Consider the following 19,457-nt stretch of genomic DNA (forward strand, 5'->3'; position numbering starts at 1 on the left):
CAGCACTGATTGTGCCACCCACATGAGTAGCCCTAAAATGGTGTCTCAGGCCTGCAACCGCAGTGCCTGTGTGCAGTCTGTGAACTGCCATGTCCTCCTGGTCAGTGTCCCCACTGACCAGGCCTAACCCTTCCCTTTCTGTACACATTGGACACCCCTATGGAAGGCCCAAGGTATCCCCTTGGGCAGGGTGCAGTGTTTGTGAAAGGTAGAGCATGACTAAACACAAAATGAGGTCCCAGGGGACAGGTTAAAGACCCTAACTGCTAAACCCCCTGACTTGAAATGACACCAACAAAAATTAGCAGTGAGTCAGGAAAAACATCAAATCATGTACCCAATGCAAAAGAACAGGGAAGGTTTCAATTGGAACGAGTTCCCATCAGTCCACCATCGAGACCGCCCTTCATCATCTGGGATCTCTACTCCATTACAAGGTAGGGAAACCTCAAAGGACCTGGTGATGTTGGTAACCAAGTCAAGGATATCCCAAACAAAAATGCCACAGATGTGAACAAGGTGTGTCTGGTGAGGAAATGAATAGCAGTGCTAGAAAAATGTGCAAGTGAAAAGAGAGGAAAAGACTCTAAAATTAGGTAGTGGTAGGGGAAAACAACTTTAATATACACCCTCACACTCCTAAAAGAATAAAAAACAGTGCAATAGTAGTATTTACAAGGAACTACTAGCTGGAATACTAGGTCGACATGTTTCTGCAGTCTCGTGGAGCCTAACGGTCTCCTGCTGCTTCATCAGGACCAAATGCTACTGCTATTAAAAAGAAAGATAAACCATATCACCTGATATATGTAAATCTACTCATCTTCCCAACCTACGTGGAGAGAAGAAAAATATGTGGGTACATGATAGATGGTACAAATCACAAACCACAAACAAATACAATCAGTAGTGGTAACAATGTGACTCAATTTAAATTATTACGTTATTTTTAAGTAGACTACAAACCATTTCTAGGAAAGAAATGACAAGTGCCAGACACTCCATGTGTCATCCTAGAGGGTCAGATCAGAACCACACTGTCAGGAAAAGTGTTTGGGAAAGGACAAGAGGAGGGCAATAAAACCAGTAAAGAGCTGAGGGACTCTATTCTGTTCAACAAACTCGAAAAATTCAAAAAAGACTTAGCTAAGTTCTCTGCTGAGAAAATATACCCGTACACATGTGACAACTATGTACCTGCGCCTTTCAATAAGAATGGTCGCACAGGAGGATCAACATATGGCACGTCAAATTCTGATGACACTTCAACTGATTCTGATTCCTCGAATCAAGGCAGCAACAGGGGTACTGCCAGGGGAAGAGGCAGCAATAGGAGACATTGGAGGGGTCACAACCATTACTACAACCAACCTCCGATTCCGCCATGGTGGCAACCAACACTGTGGGGTCCGCCATCGTTTCCTCCACCAGGTCAGTTTGGACCACAACAATCATACCCCGATTTCAGCCAACAGCCTTTTTTAGGACAGGGCCACGGTCGTCCACTGTTTTTTATTCTTTTAGGAGTGTGAGGGTGTATATTAAAGTTGTTTTCCCCTACCACTACCTAATTTTAGAGTCTTTTCCTCTCTTTTCACTTGCACATTTTTCTAGCACTGCTATTCAGTTCCTCACCAGACACACCTTGTTCACATCTGTGGCATTTTTGTTTGGGATATCCTTGACTTGGTTACCAACATCACCAGGTCCTTTGAGGTTTCCCTACCTTGTAATGGAGTAGAGATCCCAGATGATGAAGGGCGGTCTCGATGGTGGACTGATGGGAACTCGTTCCAATTGAAACCTTCCCTGTTCTTTTGCATTGGGTACATGATTTGATGTTTTTCCTGACTCACTGCTAATTTTTGTTGGTGTCAAAGGTAGAGCATGTACTTGTGCAGTAAAACATGCTCTGGTAGTGAATTACAGCCATTTTCGTTTTTCACTGCTGCAAGGCTATCTTGCTCCATAGGCTATCATGGGGGATGCTGGCTACAGTGGCTGCCAGCATATCTTCCCATTAAGGCAAGATAGGACATAAAAGTCTGGTATCATCTCTTAGGAAAGGTGGTTTTTAACTCCAGTGTTTGAGAATAGCACTTTTAGAAAGTTGCTGTTCTCTTGTCTGACCTTTCTGTGTGCCTTGGCCTGTTTGTGAATTGACTGTCTGGTTTGAGAGTGACAGGGGCTGGGGATTCCCCAGGAGGCTGCCTGAGTCACCCCAAGGCTGAATGACTGCATTTGCAACTTGAGTGGTGGGAGGAGATAGCACCTGGGCCTGAATAGGGCTGTGCCTGCCTTCCACAATGCTGGCTCTACCTCCTGCTGGGTGGCTGACGACCCTGCCCCTCACTCTGAAAGGAAAGGAGAAGCCAGGAAAACAAAGTGCTCATGAAACACCCAGAACTGGTTCAGACCGGGCTCAGAGCCCTCCTGCACAGAGGGAACAAAGACTTTTAGGGGTATAAGTACAGGACCCCTGACTACAGAAAATTAGATCATCCTGGAATCAAGAAGGAACCTCTGCCAAGGAGAAAGCTGAAACTGAAGAAGGAAGACTGTCCTGCTGTTGCTCTGCTGGACTGACCTGGTGTTACTTTGCTGCCAAGGAGAGGGGAAGGACTTTGCTTTGTGCTGTGTCCCCTTACTTGAAGGAATCTCCAAGGGCCTGAGAAGAGCTGGCTCCCTGTTATGAAGTCCCAGGAACAAAATAACTTCACCCCCAGCTTTCCTGAACTCTATTGAGAGAGTTCTGTCCTTCCTGGAGTCCGTGGCCCAGTTGTTGTGCCTCTGGAAGTTGTACCTGTGTTGGGAAGCTGGAAACCAAGCTTTTAAAGACTTTCTGCAGGTTTTGTCGCATCGTTCGCTTGCGGAGCGCATCCCCGACAGTGCGAGGAAATTCCCACCGCTACGAAGGCCGAGATCGTCGCAGCGCCTGTTTCCGCTGCCAGAGCCGTCGCATCCTTCGTTTGCGGGATGCACCAGACCGGTGCGGGAAGATTACCATCGCTGCGAGTGTCGTCGCTGGGTGAGATTGCCGCACCGCTTGCTTGCGGACCGCATCACGTCGCTGTGAGTGTCATCGCAGAAGCCATCTCATCGAGCAGGTGCGAGAGAGAGATCACCACTGGTCCACGCATCGTCACCCCGGAGATCGTCGCAACTCCAAAGATCATCGCATCATGCCTTTGCGGGAGAAAACTTCCTACGGAACCTACGCACCGAATCCATACAAGTCCGCCTTCCTCCCCATATAGACCTAATTTGTCGCAACACGCCTGCTGCTGCAGCGGGGTTGTACCATCGCCTCCCCAGGGTCTTTGGAGCAACGCATTGCTTGTTTTCCACCGCACCAGCTTCTGCTTTGGAACTTTGACGTTTTTAAAAGCTACTGTTGGCTAAACGCGACGCAACTGTGAACTTTTCACGGAACTGTGGATTATTTTATCGCTACCTTAAGAACTCTTTTGCAACCATATTCTTGAACTGTGTATGTTGGATTTTTGTTGTTTTGGTCTTGTGTAGTTTAGATTAAATTCACTGTGTTACTGTGAGTGCTGGTACAAATACTTTACACATTGCTTTTCGATCAGCCTGACTGCTTGTGCCAAGCTACCAAGGGGGTGAGCAGAGGTTATCTAAAGAGTGTCTCCTCCTTACCCTGACTAGAAGCAAGGGTCCCTATTTGGACAGTGGTACCTACCTTTGCCAACTAGAGACCCCCTGTTCTAACCATCACCATAGTGAGTGCTCTTTGTGAGAGGAAGTGACCCTGTTGCAAGTTAAATTCTTCCTGGAATTCCACAGATGGCAACAGCAAGGAGTCTTTGAAGAGATCCCCAGCCTCGTCACCTCCGCTTCCACCCACATATTTATATCTCTCCTGTAGCCTCCATGCTGCAAGTGTTTTAACAAAGCGATCGGCGGGTCTGGGGACTAGGGTACTCGATACCCGTCCTCTGCAAACATCTGTGCCAGTAATCACTCTGAACACTTGCGTATCTCCGTTCGAGGGTTGTTGTATTCTCAGCAACACTTAGGAAAGGGTGGTACAGGATGGCACAAACAGGCTCAAAGCACTAGTTGGGTTTCTTGTGCTGCCAGCCACTGAACAACCAATCAAGTTGGGTGGCAATATAATACATTTCAAAGTCAGGGACTGCCAGACCTCCTGACGTTGTGGGGTGCAATACAATTATTGGGTCTGTTGGCTGCGCCGCTTCATCCGGAAGTCATCCTCCTTCACCCTTACCTGGATGATTGGCTGGTTCACTCATCATCGAGTGGTCAGATGGACCAGCAAACACAGCAAGTGTTCTCAGGTCTAAGAATCCATAGGTTTTTGATAAAATTGGAAAAGTTGCAGTTGGTGCCATGCCGAGGTTGACTTTTCATAAGCGCACAAGATTTCAAATGGACATTGGATTGATAATGCTTCCAGAGGAGAGAGTTGTTAAGATTCAGTCTCACGTCATGGTTTTCTCTCTCAATCCTCCCTGACTGCTGCACATTGCTTAGAGATGAAGTCCACCTTTATGAGGCATGACTTGAGTTTGATGGATACACAGAGTCTGTTGTGAGGGGTCCCCCTTCCCCTCCCTCTCCAATAATCATAAAGATGCATTCTAGCCTGACAGGTTGGGGGCTTGGTTGGAGTACCGGCAGGTTCAGTGTGTTTGGTCTCTGATTCCAAGGAATTGAAAGTCATTCTTGTGATGCTTATGCATTTCTTTCACTTGCTGAAGAGAAAGATCGCATTGATCAGAATGGAGAATATGACTGCAAAGTCATAGATCAACAAACAAGGTGAGAGAAAGATTGGCCACTCTCTCTAGAATTTCAAGCCAAATTTTTGCTTGGGCAGAACTGAATGTGATTTCTGTCTCACAAATCCACATTCATAGAATCTGCCATGCCATTGTGGACAGTCTCAAATGCAAAAAGAACAATCGATGGACACAATGCTGAACAATGTCATACGTGGACAGTCTCAGCAGGGACATTCTAACATTCTCTTCCATTACAGGTGTTTGATCAACTATGCCCGTAGAAGGGTCAGCCAGTAGTATTTCTGTTTGCCTCTCCACTCACTTCTCAGGTGGAGAAATTTGGGCAAGGGGGAAGGACCATGGCCCAAGTGTATTATTTATGCTCTTTTTCCTTTTCACTGAATTTTTAGGTGTTTGATCACAGTGATAAGAAGGATGACCACAGTGATATTTATTGCTCCAGTGTGATCCTGTTCCTGCTAATTTCCCCTCCTGATATCGATGAGGGTCTCTCAGGAACTAGTGTTCTTTACAAACCGATCCCCCCTAGATGTTCCAATTTTGGATCAGAAGGCTCTCTCAAGGCTCAGTCTAGTTGACTGGAGGTTGAACAGTTAGGGTTGAGGAGTTTGGAACTGTCTGATTCTCTGGCTTCTTCAGTGCAGGCTTCTAGAAGGACATCTGCATTTAAGTCTTATGCCAAACTTTGGAGATATTTCAACATGTGGTGTGTCTCTAATTAATTTTACTATTAATGCTGTGTTTTCCTCAATGGCAAAAACATCCCCAGGCTGCACTCTGTTGATTAAAATTTCATGGCAATTTTAATTTCAATTTATTTGTCTTTATAGAGTTATCCGAAGCATATGCAATGTGGTTTTCACTTTACGTCATTCTAACATTCCATCGTCGGGAGATACTTTTAATGATAAGCCCAATGCATTTCGGGCTGGGCCCTTCATCAAGGGCTGATTTGTAGATATTAGTTCTTAAACATCACATTCGGTAAACACGCTAGTGAACGCATAGCGGGTTTTACCGAACGCGATGATTACATTTGCTTCAAAGAACTCTATAAAGACAAATAAATTGAAATGAAAATTGCCATGGATTAATGGTTTCATTTTTTAAATTTTAATAAAGAGAGTACAGACTGGAGATGTTTTTCCATTGAGGGAGGAAAAGGCAGCATTAGTAGTTCTACTTATTCCATGTCTCGTGTTCAGGAGACGATACCCATCAGCACCCATTAAAAGATAAATGGAAAAACAGTGTATAACCAGGAGTGCGATTGTCAACCATTTTCTTCTTTTAATCAATTTCACCCTTAGACAGTGGGTTTGATCTCATTCTTTCTTTTTTGCCTGATGGTTTTCATCTGGGGCTTAAAGCACCTACATTGTTGATTCACTGGGCAGCTTTCAGGGCTATCAGGTGTGCACTGGATGAGCTAGGGAGGCCTTCCACAACTGGACAGTGAAGGCATAAAACAGGATATATATTATTATACAGGGTTTGGTGCAGTGTATAGTTTAAGAGTGTTAATAACATTTGCTATATCATTGCTTCAGTTCTCCCTCCTTGGAATATTTTGCTGTTATGAGAGGCACTACAGGACCTGGCTTTTGAGCGTCTAGATCCAGTAGATGTTAGGAGTCTAACATTAAAAACGTTTATTTCTAGTGACGATATCATCTGCCAGACGTTTTGGTGAACTGGGGTCTCTTTCCGGTAGACACCCTTCCACCTCCTGGTCCATTTTTTGTTCCCATTGTAAATTCCACATTTTCCAAACAGCAGGAGGTGATGTTACCTAAGTTCTTTTCTTCTCCTACTTTAGAGGAAGATAATAGCATTTAAACCCTTAATGCAAGAACAACAGTTCTCATCTAGCCTTTGGCCCCAACTCTAAATACTACTGTTGCAGACATCCAGAGTGCCTATAAATATTGTGGAAATTTGCAAGGTGGCCATCTGGTCCCTTCAATGTACTTTTGTGAACTATTAAAGAACTATGCAAGACTTGGAAATAAAGGATATTTTTGGATCCACGTGAAGTGATTAGAGGGAGGTTGTAGGTGTTGGATATGTCTAAAAAGTCTTCTGCATTCAACTCAAGTTGTACTGGATTTGCATTGGTACATCTCATGTGATGAATTTAAGCAAGGAATGGACAAGATGGTAATGCCTCAATTACGTACCAGTAATTGCATTACATTGCAATCCTTCTCCCCTGATTCAATTCATTGCCCCCTCCCACCGCCCTGTACTTTCAAGATCAACTTGTTTTGGTTCTGTCCCTTGCTTTGTACTAACAGGACGAGCATGGGAATGGGTTGTTTTATTTAGAGGGTCATTGGTGTCTTGGAGGCAGTTCTGCCTCATAATGTGATAAACTGAAGCAAAGGACAAGGACTCAGAATAATACAATTAACAGTAGATAATTGAGGCTTGTTTTTACACAAGATCAGATAGTTTTTATTGTCTTCAAAATACACTATTATGAAGGAATCAGATATGTTTAATTATTTTTCTCTCGTTTCAGATGCGTGCACATGTCAATTCTAAATGGTTCCTGTTCAGAAAATATGTAGACAACTTTCTCCATGCCATCTTCCCTTCTTCAGTTGTTCCGTTATACACAATGGTAAGATTACATTTTAACATGCTTGCCTGATTTGCAAATCTGTGCTCTGCACTTCTGTTATGGAATTGCTTTGGAGAACATATCTAATACAATTACTGAACAAGAAGAGCACATCGTGAAAAGGAATTTTAGTGAACTGAAAACATTTGAAAGATATGTCTGAAAATGTATTCTAGAAATGGTGAAATTGAGTCATGAGCACCTCAAATGCTCACTGTAACCCCAGTTAAACATTGCCCTTCCTTCTCTGATGACATTGGGGTTTGGCAGCATATTGGGAAATGAAAGCCATATTAAGTACACAAACACCTATGCTAAAATTGCCCTAAAATCATAATACATGTTAATGATCACCTTATTTGTTGGATAACTTTGTAAGAGACACCACCAAGCGATTCCCTACTACCAATCACATTTGCTTGCAATATGGAGTTGACCAAAAGGTCATATATAATTTCTGTTAAGTCTCTCCTATTTATGAAAAATTGTATTTGCTCCCATGAAAGAATGTATTCTATTCTCAGATTTCTTGGGTCTTAAAACAAGAAATTAAAATTACTGGTAACTTTCAGCACAAAGTACCTCAGTGAATAAAATTAAATTTCCTCAAAGAGGCGTATGTTAGAAGGTGGTTTACCCTGTTTTAATCAGCATTAAATAGTTATTTAGATTTTTAGGTTACAAGGCTTACACATTGAACCTTCAGGGGAACGTCATGAAGAAAAGGCTGTATGAAGAGGCTTGGTTTGGAAAGGCACATAGGATCTGATTTTTGGCTTTGTTGTTTGGACTCAACTCCATGTAGGTGTCGAGAGAGGTGCTGGGCTTGTTTTTCTGCCACTCGACATTCAGGCATGTGTGGAGACCTGCACTTGTCTAAAGCTGGCTCCACTGCGTAGACATGCAGTGGACACGCTAAAGGCAAAACTGTCTGGGATTGTCTACCTCCAACTGGGACCAGGGACCCGGGACCCTGCACATTCATATGTATATTCCAGGGATACAATAGTCAAGGAGGAACTTTTAGAAGCCATGCTAGCTAATATTTCAGATGCCCAAAGAGGAGCATGGGAGATATGTGCTACAAGATTGACAGGTAAAGCCCCATTAGGTAAGGATCCTCGGTATTAAGTTGTGCTTTCCTACCTGAACACAAGTTACAGATTTTCGATATAATAGTTCAAGATAGTTTATATATCCTATTATTAGCTGAGACAAGGGCTATAGACACAGCAGCCCAGAAATTATTGCTGCTTTACCAACAGGCCACAATTTATATATTTGTGGGCAACCCCACTGCTGGCGAGAAGGGAGGGGCGTGTGGCAGCAATGTTCAGAAATATACTAAGGTTGGCCCCTTTTCAGGTTGCTTCTTTTTTATCAGCAGCATGCCTCCATTTTCATGTATGTGGTTATGATTTCACATTAGATGTAGTTTTAGCCTGTTGTGCGCCTACAGTGAAGGCTAGGTTTTTGGATAAGCTGAGCAAACTGGCCGGTTTGAATCTATCTCATTGTTCTAAGCTGATAATTCTGCGTGATTTCACTTCTTGGATGGGTTCGCTGGTTGAAGACTCAGCATACAAGGACTTTGTGGACTCCTTGGCTTCTTTCATTTTAGAGTGTAATATTTTCTCTCTCACAAATATGAAGGGCTATTCACTATGTCAATTACAGGCCTTGGACATGCAGTTTATGGATCTGCAGATACAATTATGCTTATGGTAAGACTACTTTTAGCTACATGGGAGCATATCCTTACCTTTAGGGTAAAATAAATCTATGGCAGCAATATTGACAAAGAGGAGGTGAAAGGTACTACTAGGTATAGATGCTGCTGTAGTGCTTAATATGTCAGAAAGGAAGATCTTTCAGTTCACTGTATGAGCAGGGGGATGCCTTCCATAATTAAATAATGAAGGCATAAAACAGGATATACTACTCTGGTTGAGATACAGGACTGCAGTCCAATGGTTAACACCAGAACTAAGGCTGAAAAAAAGAAAACATAGACAGTTAGAATGCCAGTGGTGGAAAATGCTTTCAATGCCAACCGATTACATTTTAAGGAAGATCTGAATAGATATACAATCAGAAAAGCCAAACAAAGCATTCTAGTCACATACGATCATGTGCTTTCTTTACATGCTGAACAATGTTTTTGATCTACAGTGTATTGAGAGACATTTCCAGCTTGAGCTTCTCTTTCTTGAGAAAGTGGAAATGATCAGATGGGGCACTGAGGCTGGTCTCCTCATGATGACGGTGACATCCAAGGATGAAGTAGTGGCTATGTTAACAACATTTCCCCTGCTAACGACTGCAAAATTACTGGGGCTGATGAAACTAGGGTGCTCTGATGAACCCTGAATATTGACGATTTTCAACCATCTTGTCGCATTGATTGCACAACCTTTATGCTACATATTACATTTCTCACTTGAAAAAGGCCAGAAGTAATGTATTTTTTAAGGAGGCAGCTGTCATTCCGCTATTAAAAAAATCAGACTCAAGCTATCTCTGTATTTTGAAATGTTTGCCCTATTTTATTATTGCCTTGTAGGGCAAAAGTGCTGGAAAGGTATCTGGCATCCTCTGTGAGCATTTACAAGCTCATAATTCTTTAAGTGAGAGCCAGATTTGGGTCTGTCCGTGACACAGCGTGGATCATTTCCAGTATCTATCCTGGAGGAGCTCAGAGATTTCTTTAAGGCTACACATGTCTGCATATGAGGGAGGATCAGGAGTCAAAAATTATAATCAACCCTTTCGCATTCCATGTCCCCAAACGACCACTTCGCTCAATGAATGCGTCTATCATGTCAGTCCCACGCACTAGAACTGTCGCCTGGGGCGACCGCAGTTTCCATGTATCAACGGCCAAGCTTCGGAACTCCCTTGAACCCGACGTTAGGTCGGCCCCCACTCTGACCATTTTCAGAAGAAAAATAAAGACATGGCTTTTCAACCAATAACTCTTTTCTCATCCCTCCCTCATTCTGCTTCGTCCATAGCGCCGAGACGCCCTCGGGCAATTGTTCGCGCTATACAAGTCGCATAAATAAATAAATAAATAAATAGGCAGGATTTATAGCTGCCAGACATGTGTGAAATTTCTATAGAATACCATAAGTAATTGAGTTCTCCATGTAATACGGTGTCTCAGTAGTCCTAGTTTCCAATAACAGAAAAGGCTTCCGGTCCCAGTGATTTGTCTTTTAAGGCACAGATTTTGCCAGGGTTAGGTTAAACAGATTTGTTATAAATTGTGACTTTCTTTGGAGATGCGCAAGATTGGTTCCCCTTGTTATCAATGGTATTTACTAAGGATGGTGACTCTCAGACACTTTAAACATCACATATTCAGGAGAGGAACACAAGCTGGCAATATAATGGACAATTCCTGAATCCCAATGAGTCGATTCTCCATTCTGCCATCTGTAGAATTAGCTGACTTGTAGATCGAGCAGAGATGCTAGATTATTTTGGATACATCTGGTGCTCTGATCTTAACTCTGGAATCTGCAGAAAACCCAGGTACCTAGGGACTGATAGTATAAAAACAATCCAGAGGAGATTTAGGATATACAAGAATATATGCTCTGTGTTCCAAATGAGGGCATTGCCACTACATAACTGTCATAATAAGACAGGACACAGGTTCCAGAAAAATAGCCTTTATTTCACGCCTCCACTGCTCTACAACTCTTCAGCAGTGTGTTTCCTCCGCAAAGCATCTATCATCATTCCAAGGCTAGCTCTCTGGCCAATTTATGGAATGTTCTGATATTCTAAAGGGTCGAGGGGTATAGGAGCATACTACTTAAATTAATATTATATTACAACACATTTTCCCACCAAAGGTTTTAAAGGAAAGGACAAAGGTCCCCATATTAACCGCACCCAATAAATTAACATTAGGATACTAAAACAAACCTAAGCATGTGAGTATAACACAACAGCTGAAAATAAGGAAGAGCAATAAGTAAACTTATATGATGACTGAATAAAAGAATTCCTATAATCACCATATTATTTTGCTCACTATGTATTATTTATGCCATACAGGTGCTTTGATTTGCCTTCTAGATGTCACTCCTGTATGGGCACCACTATCAAATTATCCAGAAGTATCTTCAACACTGGGTTAGCAGGAGGGTTATGGTTTACCATTCTGTCCATGCTCCAGATCTGCCCATTGTCCACTAAGGCAATATTCTGTTTGGTGTTAGCAATATGTATCGGTTCAAAATATATAGAATCCATCCCACCTCTTCCAACCCTTTTTTAACATACAGCCGGTCACCAGCTTTCCAGGGTTGTTGTTTTGTGCCTCGTTTGAAATCATAACAATTCCTACATTTTGCTTGGTGTACAGCAATTATCTTTTTAACTAGTGCCGAGCTGTGCTGTACCCTGCCCCACCTCCCAACCAAGTGGGAAATAGTTTGGTGCTGGGTTTGGTGCTCCCTGCACCAGCTTGCTTTTCTCCTGGTCCTTGTCCCTAGACAACTGGTCCTCATGGGGTGTAAGAAGACCAGCCTTACTGGCCTCTAGAGAGGCCCACTGGTCCTGGGGTCAACTGGGATAAGCATCCCTGGTCCTTTTGGGTATCAAGGGTCTCTTCTTCCACTTGTCCATGGCTTATTGCAGTCCCAGGGTTCAGCAGTGAAAGCTCAAAAGGCTTAATCAGCCCTTTCTCTCCCTTGTACCCGAGTTTTTAAAAAGGGATGAATGGTTCTGGAAGCAAGGCACCCCTGGCTAGTCCTAGGGTGACACATCACCTTTTCACCCCTACCTTAACTCTTTTGCACAGCATGCTTAGACAGTTCAAGATGACGTCTTCCAGGATTCACTGGGCACATCTGATCCTGTGGTCCAGCCCCACCCTTCGCTGACATCTCTGGCAGGACCTTTTCCACCAAAACGTCAAAGAGGATCCCATTCCTATGTTGGCTTTGGTTGGCTGGGCTTCCTCCTTTGCTCACTGGGCCTGGGCTGTCCCCAGCCCTGGTACAGTGTGACAGGTAAGTACTAGATGCACATATGCATCCCAAACCCTTCCTCCTCAGGCGCTAAGGTAAATACCGTTAATTATACATTTTGTGTGGGGTGGCCTTTGTTGGATAGAAGTATATTTAACTTGGCCCAGCAGGGTGATAAAAAGACTGGGCTGTGTTCCTGAGCTGAGCCAGAGAAATATGACAATACTGGATGACCCATAGGATGTACATGTATGGTCTTGGAACCTGCAAATATGAACTGGGCGCACCCTTTCCACCCCAGTTCATACCTCACAGGTCTTTGCCTTCCTAAGGGAAGCAAAACTGCACTTTAAGGCAGATTTTCCTCTATATATAATAACAAAGTGTCACTGTGGACGAAAGAGTAAATCACACTGACTTTACCTATTTGTGCCTGTGTTGCAAAGATCCTGTGCCTTGGCACCCCCTACAATGTGCTGACTGGTACTGGTGGTAACTGACTCTGACTGACCTTGGGCTCTGCCTAACCAGGCCCAGGGCCAGTGCTATGCTGAAAGAGACACCTAAATACAGTGAAAACACCTACATACACTAGGGTACACTGTGCGTTGGGGTACCCCTGTGATTGGCTTGACCGACCCTATAAGACTCTAATAAATAATAGAGCAGGGGGATTGAAACTACCTCTTAAGTCCCATATATATATTAGGACATGGCAGTTTAAAGGCCAGCAGTCCTTTCTGCATTTGCATGTGTGCACTGCTGAAGCCTGAGATCAGTTTAAAAGTAGCTCTGTGTTAGAGGACTGCTCTTGAAAAGTAAATTGTGCCCAAACTGGACTTTGGTGTTTGGGGCATTTATAAATGGATAACCGACAATGTGTGGGCATATTAGGTACCACCAGGGTCTCCCTTAGGTGCCCCAGTGGTGGAGGGTCAGGTATTTATAAGGAGGACCCTCATAAAATGAATGCTATATGCCCTGGGTTAAGTGAAATTGCACATTTCAATTCCCACATTGTTATAAAGTGCAGCCCACAATCGACCTTGGTGCTAGGAGCACTGTGGAGGGAGTATCTACATTATTTCTACATTTTCAGAACCCCTAAAGTCTCCCCTAGGTGTTCCAGGGGTGGGGGTTCTGTAGATATAGGCAGAGTACTTATACAATATGTGTGTATAAGCTCTGGTGCTGGAAAATGGCCCTAGTCATTGTTCCCATTACAAATCCCCTGCCACACAGGTTAACATGGTGGGACGTTATTAACTGATAAATCCTGATAGGAGAATGATAAAAATAGCATTTAAAGACTTCCCAGAATGGTATTGATGAATCCAACAATGTGATATTGTTGGATTTCTCCTAAAATGTACAGACAAGAAGTTATAAGACTTTCCTGTCTATAAACCCAGCTTCAGCCTGTCCTGATTGGTCAGAGTTAAGTGGATTAGTCAGGCTCCTTTGAAGATGTGATATAGAGCCCCTGTGATTAACCAGCTCTGCTGGGAAGGCAATGTTCTGTTACACAGGAATGCCAGAGCAGGGGGAGAAGTAATCGACAATGGACTTCAAGGGAAGGTGAAGACACCAGCATCATTTACAACTCTACTCTTTTGAACCCAGCCAGATGCTAGGCTTAAGGAAGGAAGGAGCAGATGAAAGGGGGGATAGGCTGTAGAGGTTAGTCATCCTAGGGGTGTGATTGGCCAGCTTCTTTCTCCCTGCCGGAAAATTAGCCATGATGGATTTGGAAGAATTGGTGCACTCTGAGGCAAGATAGTGCTACACTTTGCAGGATGTGGTTAGACCTCTGGGGTGGTACCCTGGACCCATTGGACAGTAGTGCCCTCCTGCTTGACCCAGAGAACTTGGAATACGTATCTGAGAGGGGCAGAGCCTCTCAGTTCTGCTGCTTGAAACCTAAGGAACCCTTCTGCACCATCTGGACCTACAGCCCTGTGGACTGCCTTGCTGCAAAAGGACTAAATAGTGAACTCTCCTGCAAGCTACAGGTTCACAGAGCTCACCTGGAACATCACCACCAAGAATCCTCAACCTGGAGCACTACCAGTGGATTTGTAAAGGTTCTGTCCAAGTGAATTGTGGGAATTTAAGTCCTCAACTTTCAAGGATCATCTTGGGGCTTTCAGACCCTTGGTGTAAGTTTGAGACACTTTGGGACCCTTTGGAGAACTTGAGAAAGAAGTTCCAGAAGTTTCGAGAAGTTTGGAACAAATTTGGAAAAAAGATCCATAGGTGGACCAACTCAACCTGGCCAGCCAAGCCTCCTGCCTTCACTTCGAGCTGGTCTGCCGTCCAGGGTCGTCCAGCTGAAAAGCTCTGTTTGTCTGACTTCCAGGGTTTGACCTAGAGTAGGCAAAATCCGAGGCCGGCGAACCCTCACCGAATCCGGCCTGGTGAAGAGCATCGAGGGAACCCGCAAGAAAAAGCTCCATAAATGTTGCTACGTCTGAGCGAAGAAAATGTGACCAGGAGCATACGCGAGAGACAAGCCACCTGCCTTCAACCGCGAGTCGGCCTGGATCCTTGGTTCATCCCGCTGGAATGCTCTGGAGGTTGGACTTCCATGAATTTGTCCGGGAGCTCATCGCAAGTCAAACCCTCACCGAATCTGGACTGGCTGAGAGCTTCAAGAGACTCCGGAAAGAAAAGCTCCAGAAACGTTTCTAAGTCAGAAGGTAAAAACTTTGACCGAGACCTACCGCGAGGGATAGCCTAGCAGGGGTCCATCGCAGTCAGCCTGAAACTTTGACTTTGGCCCGGTCTGTCGCGACCAGATGTCCTGATAATGCGCTATAGGTTTCTATGAGCTATATAGTGCTAAATCTTTAAAAAAAATCATATCTCCTGTTCCCTACATTGGATGTTTGTCTTTTTGGTGTCATTTTAAAGATAAAAATAGTTCCTATGTTTATAAATTGATGTTGGATATTTATTGTGCATTGTGTCTTAATTATTTACTGAATTTGTGTTTTAAATGCTTTACTTACCTGTCTTTGAAGTTAAGCCTCCCTAGTTACCAAGGTTTGAGCATGGGAATAATTTTCCAAGACGTATTCTGAGCCCTATACTGTATTAGTGGCCTTATTGCCCGCAGCAAATATACAAATATACATTTGCCCCTACTAATAATCCACTTTCCTACAGCCCATTAATATTATAAGGCTAATCCCATATCATCATCTAATCCTTCAAAGCCCCCTCGGCACCAAAATAACTGTGTGCAGTTACCAGGCTGTCCACACACATGTACCCAGTCAAGTACCCCTTACCTGAGGTGCATCGCAGCAACCTTATCTTAGAAGATGGATGTAGGCAGTTAACAGGTGTAGTTCATTTACCGTGTGATTACTGTATGTGAGCCACATAGTGAGATTCACCCAAAGTAAAAAAGGTCCAAAACCAGGTGATTTAAAAGGCAAAAAGTCTGGGTTTATTGAATGGGCAGAAACCATTTTGCAACTCCAGGGTATCCCTAATAGCTGAGAACATTGCTTATTACAACTAGTATATTAGGATGACAATGAGGTATGACAACTTTGTCACTTACATGAGCCTGTCCGCAATGTGAATATTATTTTGTGGTACAAATACATGCTTTGGTATGCAAACCCAGAACAATAACAAAGGTGCAAGAAGAGATCTTCTAATTGATTATTTGTAAATGTCTTTTTCTTCCTTTAGGTAACCTTCAGTAGGATCCGATACCATGAAGTAATACAGCGGTGGAATTGGCAAAACAAAGTTAGTTAACAGTATTTGTTTGAACTAAAAGCTCTAGTCAGAATTTAAACTTATTGAAACCAAATTCAGGCTGAATACTTTATTGTGAAAGATTACAAGTAAAATGTATGACATATTGAACAATATTTTCTTATTAGTGACAACTGTAGTGGATAAGTGAGTAAATGAAAAGATGCATTTATCAAGCAAGAGCAGCTTCACCTATGTAAGGGACATTCCAATGACATTCAAATGAATGTCTGGGTGAGACAAATATATTTTAAACATAGATTTAAACTCCTTAATGGTGTGAGACAAATATGTTTTGAATATAGATTCAAACTTTTTAATGGGGTGTATTTATTTTATGGTAATAGTCCTGGGCACTTTAATAACATATTGGTTGTTTGGAATAATGTTGTATTTTTTGTATGTGTCAGTATTTAAAAATGTAGGGCCATATTTATGTCCAGGTCACGCAGCGCAGCAAGCTACCTTGCTGTGCTTCATTGCGTGACAGGGAAAGGGCAGGAATGCCTTGTATTTAAGTCAACACAGTGCATTCCTGCCCTTACGCCTCCGATGGCCGCCTTTTAGCTGCCTAGCACCAATGCAGGTACCCTTGCACCATGGTGCAAGGCTGCCTCAATTATAAAGAGGTTGTTTTTGTGCAGGAAGAGATGCATTCCTGCACTAAAATAATGCCACGAGGCCTTCAAAAACCAAGGAGAAATAAACATAGTTCTAATTACACCTTACCTGGGAGTCAGTTTTTTGGCACATTTCCAGTTCTACCATATATGGTAAACCTGGGAATGCTTCAAAATCCATGGATGTTGCATGGGAACACTCACGCAACAACCATGAACAAGCATCCCTGATGCAGAGTAATACTACCCTTCTGTGAGTGGAACTCTTGGAGTTTCATGTTACTTGGAAGAATTTTTCCATTACGGAATTATTTCTCATTGGTTTTTGCTCCAGTGAATTGCACTTAATAGCTTTTTTTTCTGTGGCTTACTATTATCCAGTCATTATCTCATTCTCACATAGGACCTGAATTAGATAGATCTGGCAAAACACAATTTTATACTATCTCTGTCCTAAAGGGGTGCTGCTGGTAGCTTCTGATCATGATTTTGTAAAAGAAGAAGGAAACTGATATACTCATGTCGATAAGTGAAACTATTGTAATCTGTGTCAAAATGATCTAATGCAGGCACACTGCGGGCCAAATTTAGAAGTTGCCACATAAGGGCAATCAATCAAAAACTGTGGATGCTCTGGACACTAGCCTCTCAGTTACCGCACCTTTATTTTGAGTTGGGGAAGTGCAGGGTCTCCAATGTTGGAGTGTCAGTTAGCTCTGTTGTTAAAAACCCTTGCCATGCTTTCCTAAATGCCCCTGGGCCTCCAAAACAAAGCAAAGATTACCCTAAATTATTTATGGCAGGGTAACCATAATTAGTTTTCCTTTCCCAGGTCTGCCATGAAAGATTATCCCATCACCAGAAAACCATGGGCACACATGTCAAGAAGTTACACAATAGCCAAAATGGATAAAAAGTAAATTTCCCACCCCTACAGGCATACACCTAAATAAACAGACAATCCCTTAAGATTTTAGTACTTTTCGAGTATCCACATTAAAATTGTCCATAATGTGCTGGAAATGTTCTCCCAGCACATCAAAGACAATTTGATGGGTGTCTGTGCATTGGTGCCTTGCAAGAGGTTGCACCACCTGAAATCATGGCAGAATATCCACCATAAATTGGGCCTGACACTATGACTGGCAGTGGCACATCCACCCAATTGGTCTTTCAAGTGGTGGAACAAACAGTTACTCCACCATTGGTAACACAGTCTTCCACTGCATTCAGAATAAAGTGGGGTAACACATAGGTGGGGGGATGGCATTTTAACTATTGTATGGCAGCTGTTCCACCTCAAAATCAGGCTCTCAATCCCTTTATTGAAAATATTTTTGGGAAGAATGTTTCGATATATTCATTCTTGGATTCATGTTCGGCCTTTTGTGGGTTGTTCATAATTAAATTATTTCTCAGAGCAAAAGTTTGTCATGCAAAGTAGCATTCCTCAATCTGAGGACCTCCAGAAGGTTTTTGATGGTGAAATACAACAGTGAGGTAAGAATCTAGGCAATCACAAGGTTTCCTGATTGCCTGTGTCAACCATTGAAGGCATTTCAAAACTAGAACTAAAGTTTGAGCATACCTCCTTTGCTTACCAGTTGTCATAGATGAAGCAAACACTGGGTGAGATGAAGTGATGTATGCCATCCTAAAACATTATAAGATTAAAGGCCTTTAACAATCACTGCTGCTTTCAGTGATATAAAGTTGAGATGAATTTTGAATATTTTTACTAAATGTATCTTCTAGAATGAATCTGTAATCAAGATTTCTTGGCAGTTCTCATGAGTACCAGTGGATCAATGAACACGATTTCTTTATTGGATATGCTAGCAGTAGCATGTTTCTAATCTTGTGGAAATAATTTGACCATCTTGTTTTCCCTCCCAGGTAATCAATGGTGGACTTCTAGCTTTGGCAGCAACCTTTTTATTTAGTGGTCCTTTCCTGATCATAAAGTATGTGCCTCTTAGACCCAATTTTTCCTTGGAAAGTTTGTTGACCTGGATCAGCCATGTGAAGAATGGTGTCAGCATCTCATTGCTGAAAAGCCGCAGTTAAGAGGCAGTATCATGGCCTAAGAAAGCAACCATTTCAGATTGAAATATTACAGACATTCAAGTAAATTGAACAGAATGTACTCAAGCCTGTTACCTGAAAATATACCAGACAAACATGAAGTAAACATTGTCTAAACTGTGGTAGATATTATAAAAAAGAGTACATTTTTGCCTTTAATACCAACAAACCTCTTAATGTAAGCTTACATTACAATATGGTACTTACACGTTTTATTATAGCAATTGTAGGCATTTGTTTCTTAATTAATAAATGCCTATATTGTGTTTGTGTCACATGCTTTGTTAAATGTTTTGATTATTTAAATTAGACAAATTAAAGTATTTTGCATCAAGCATAAGTCGTTTTTCTTGCAAAATTATCTTACCAATATTTGACATTGAACATTACTTTCTGTAATTTTATAACAGGACCATCAGTCCTTTTTTATGAAATGCTGCTCCCTATTGGCATGCTTGAAAAACCTAATGATTTTGTTTGTTTGTCTTGAGTGCATTTCTAGAAAAAAGAGCGTCCTTTCCTTTTTTTCCCCTAAAAAGATTCTTAGTATGCATATGTAGAGGTTTTTATCCTGTCT

At 42.5% G+C, this 19,457-nt stretch overlaps 1 protein-coding gene across 2 annotated transcripts in view; it reads left to right on the top strand.

Moving 5' to 3' along the window:
• The window catches only part of KMO (kynurenine 3-monooxygenase), a 514,165-nt gene extending 494,951 nt beyond the window's left edge, over nt 1-19,214 (top strand). For both annotated transcript variants that reach the window (XM_078648707.1, XM_078648706.1), the window contains 3 exons: nt 7,315-7,416; nt 16,107-16,166; nt 18,692-19,214. In XM_078648707.1, coding sequence (XP_078504833.1) covers nt 7,315-7,416; nt 16,107-16,166; nt 18,692-18,862 — 333 coding nt within the window. In that variant the 3' untranslated portion in view covers nt 18,863-19,214. The remainder of the gene's footprint in view (nt 1-7,314; nt 7,417-16,106; nt 16,167-18,691) is intronic.
• The last annotated feature ends 243 nt before the right edge of the window (nt 19,215-19,457 follow it).

Source organism: Lissotriton helveticus, chromosome 6 (assembly GCF_964261635.1).
Source record: "Lissotriton helveticus chromosome 6, aLisHel1.1, whole genome shotgun sequence".
Lineage (NCBI taxonomy): Eukaryota > Metazoa > Chordata > Amphibia > Caudata > Salamandridae > Lissotriton > Lissotriton helveticus.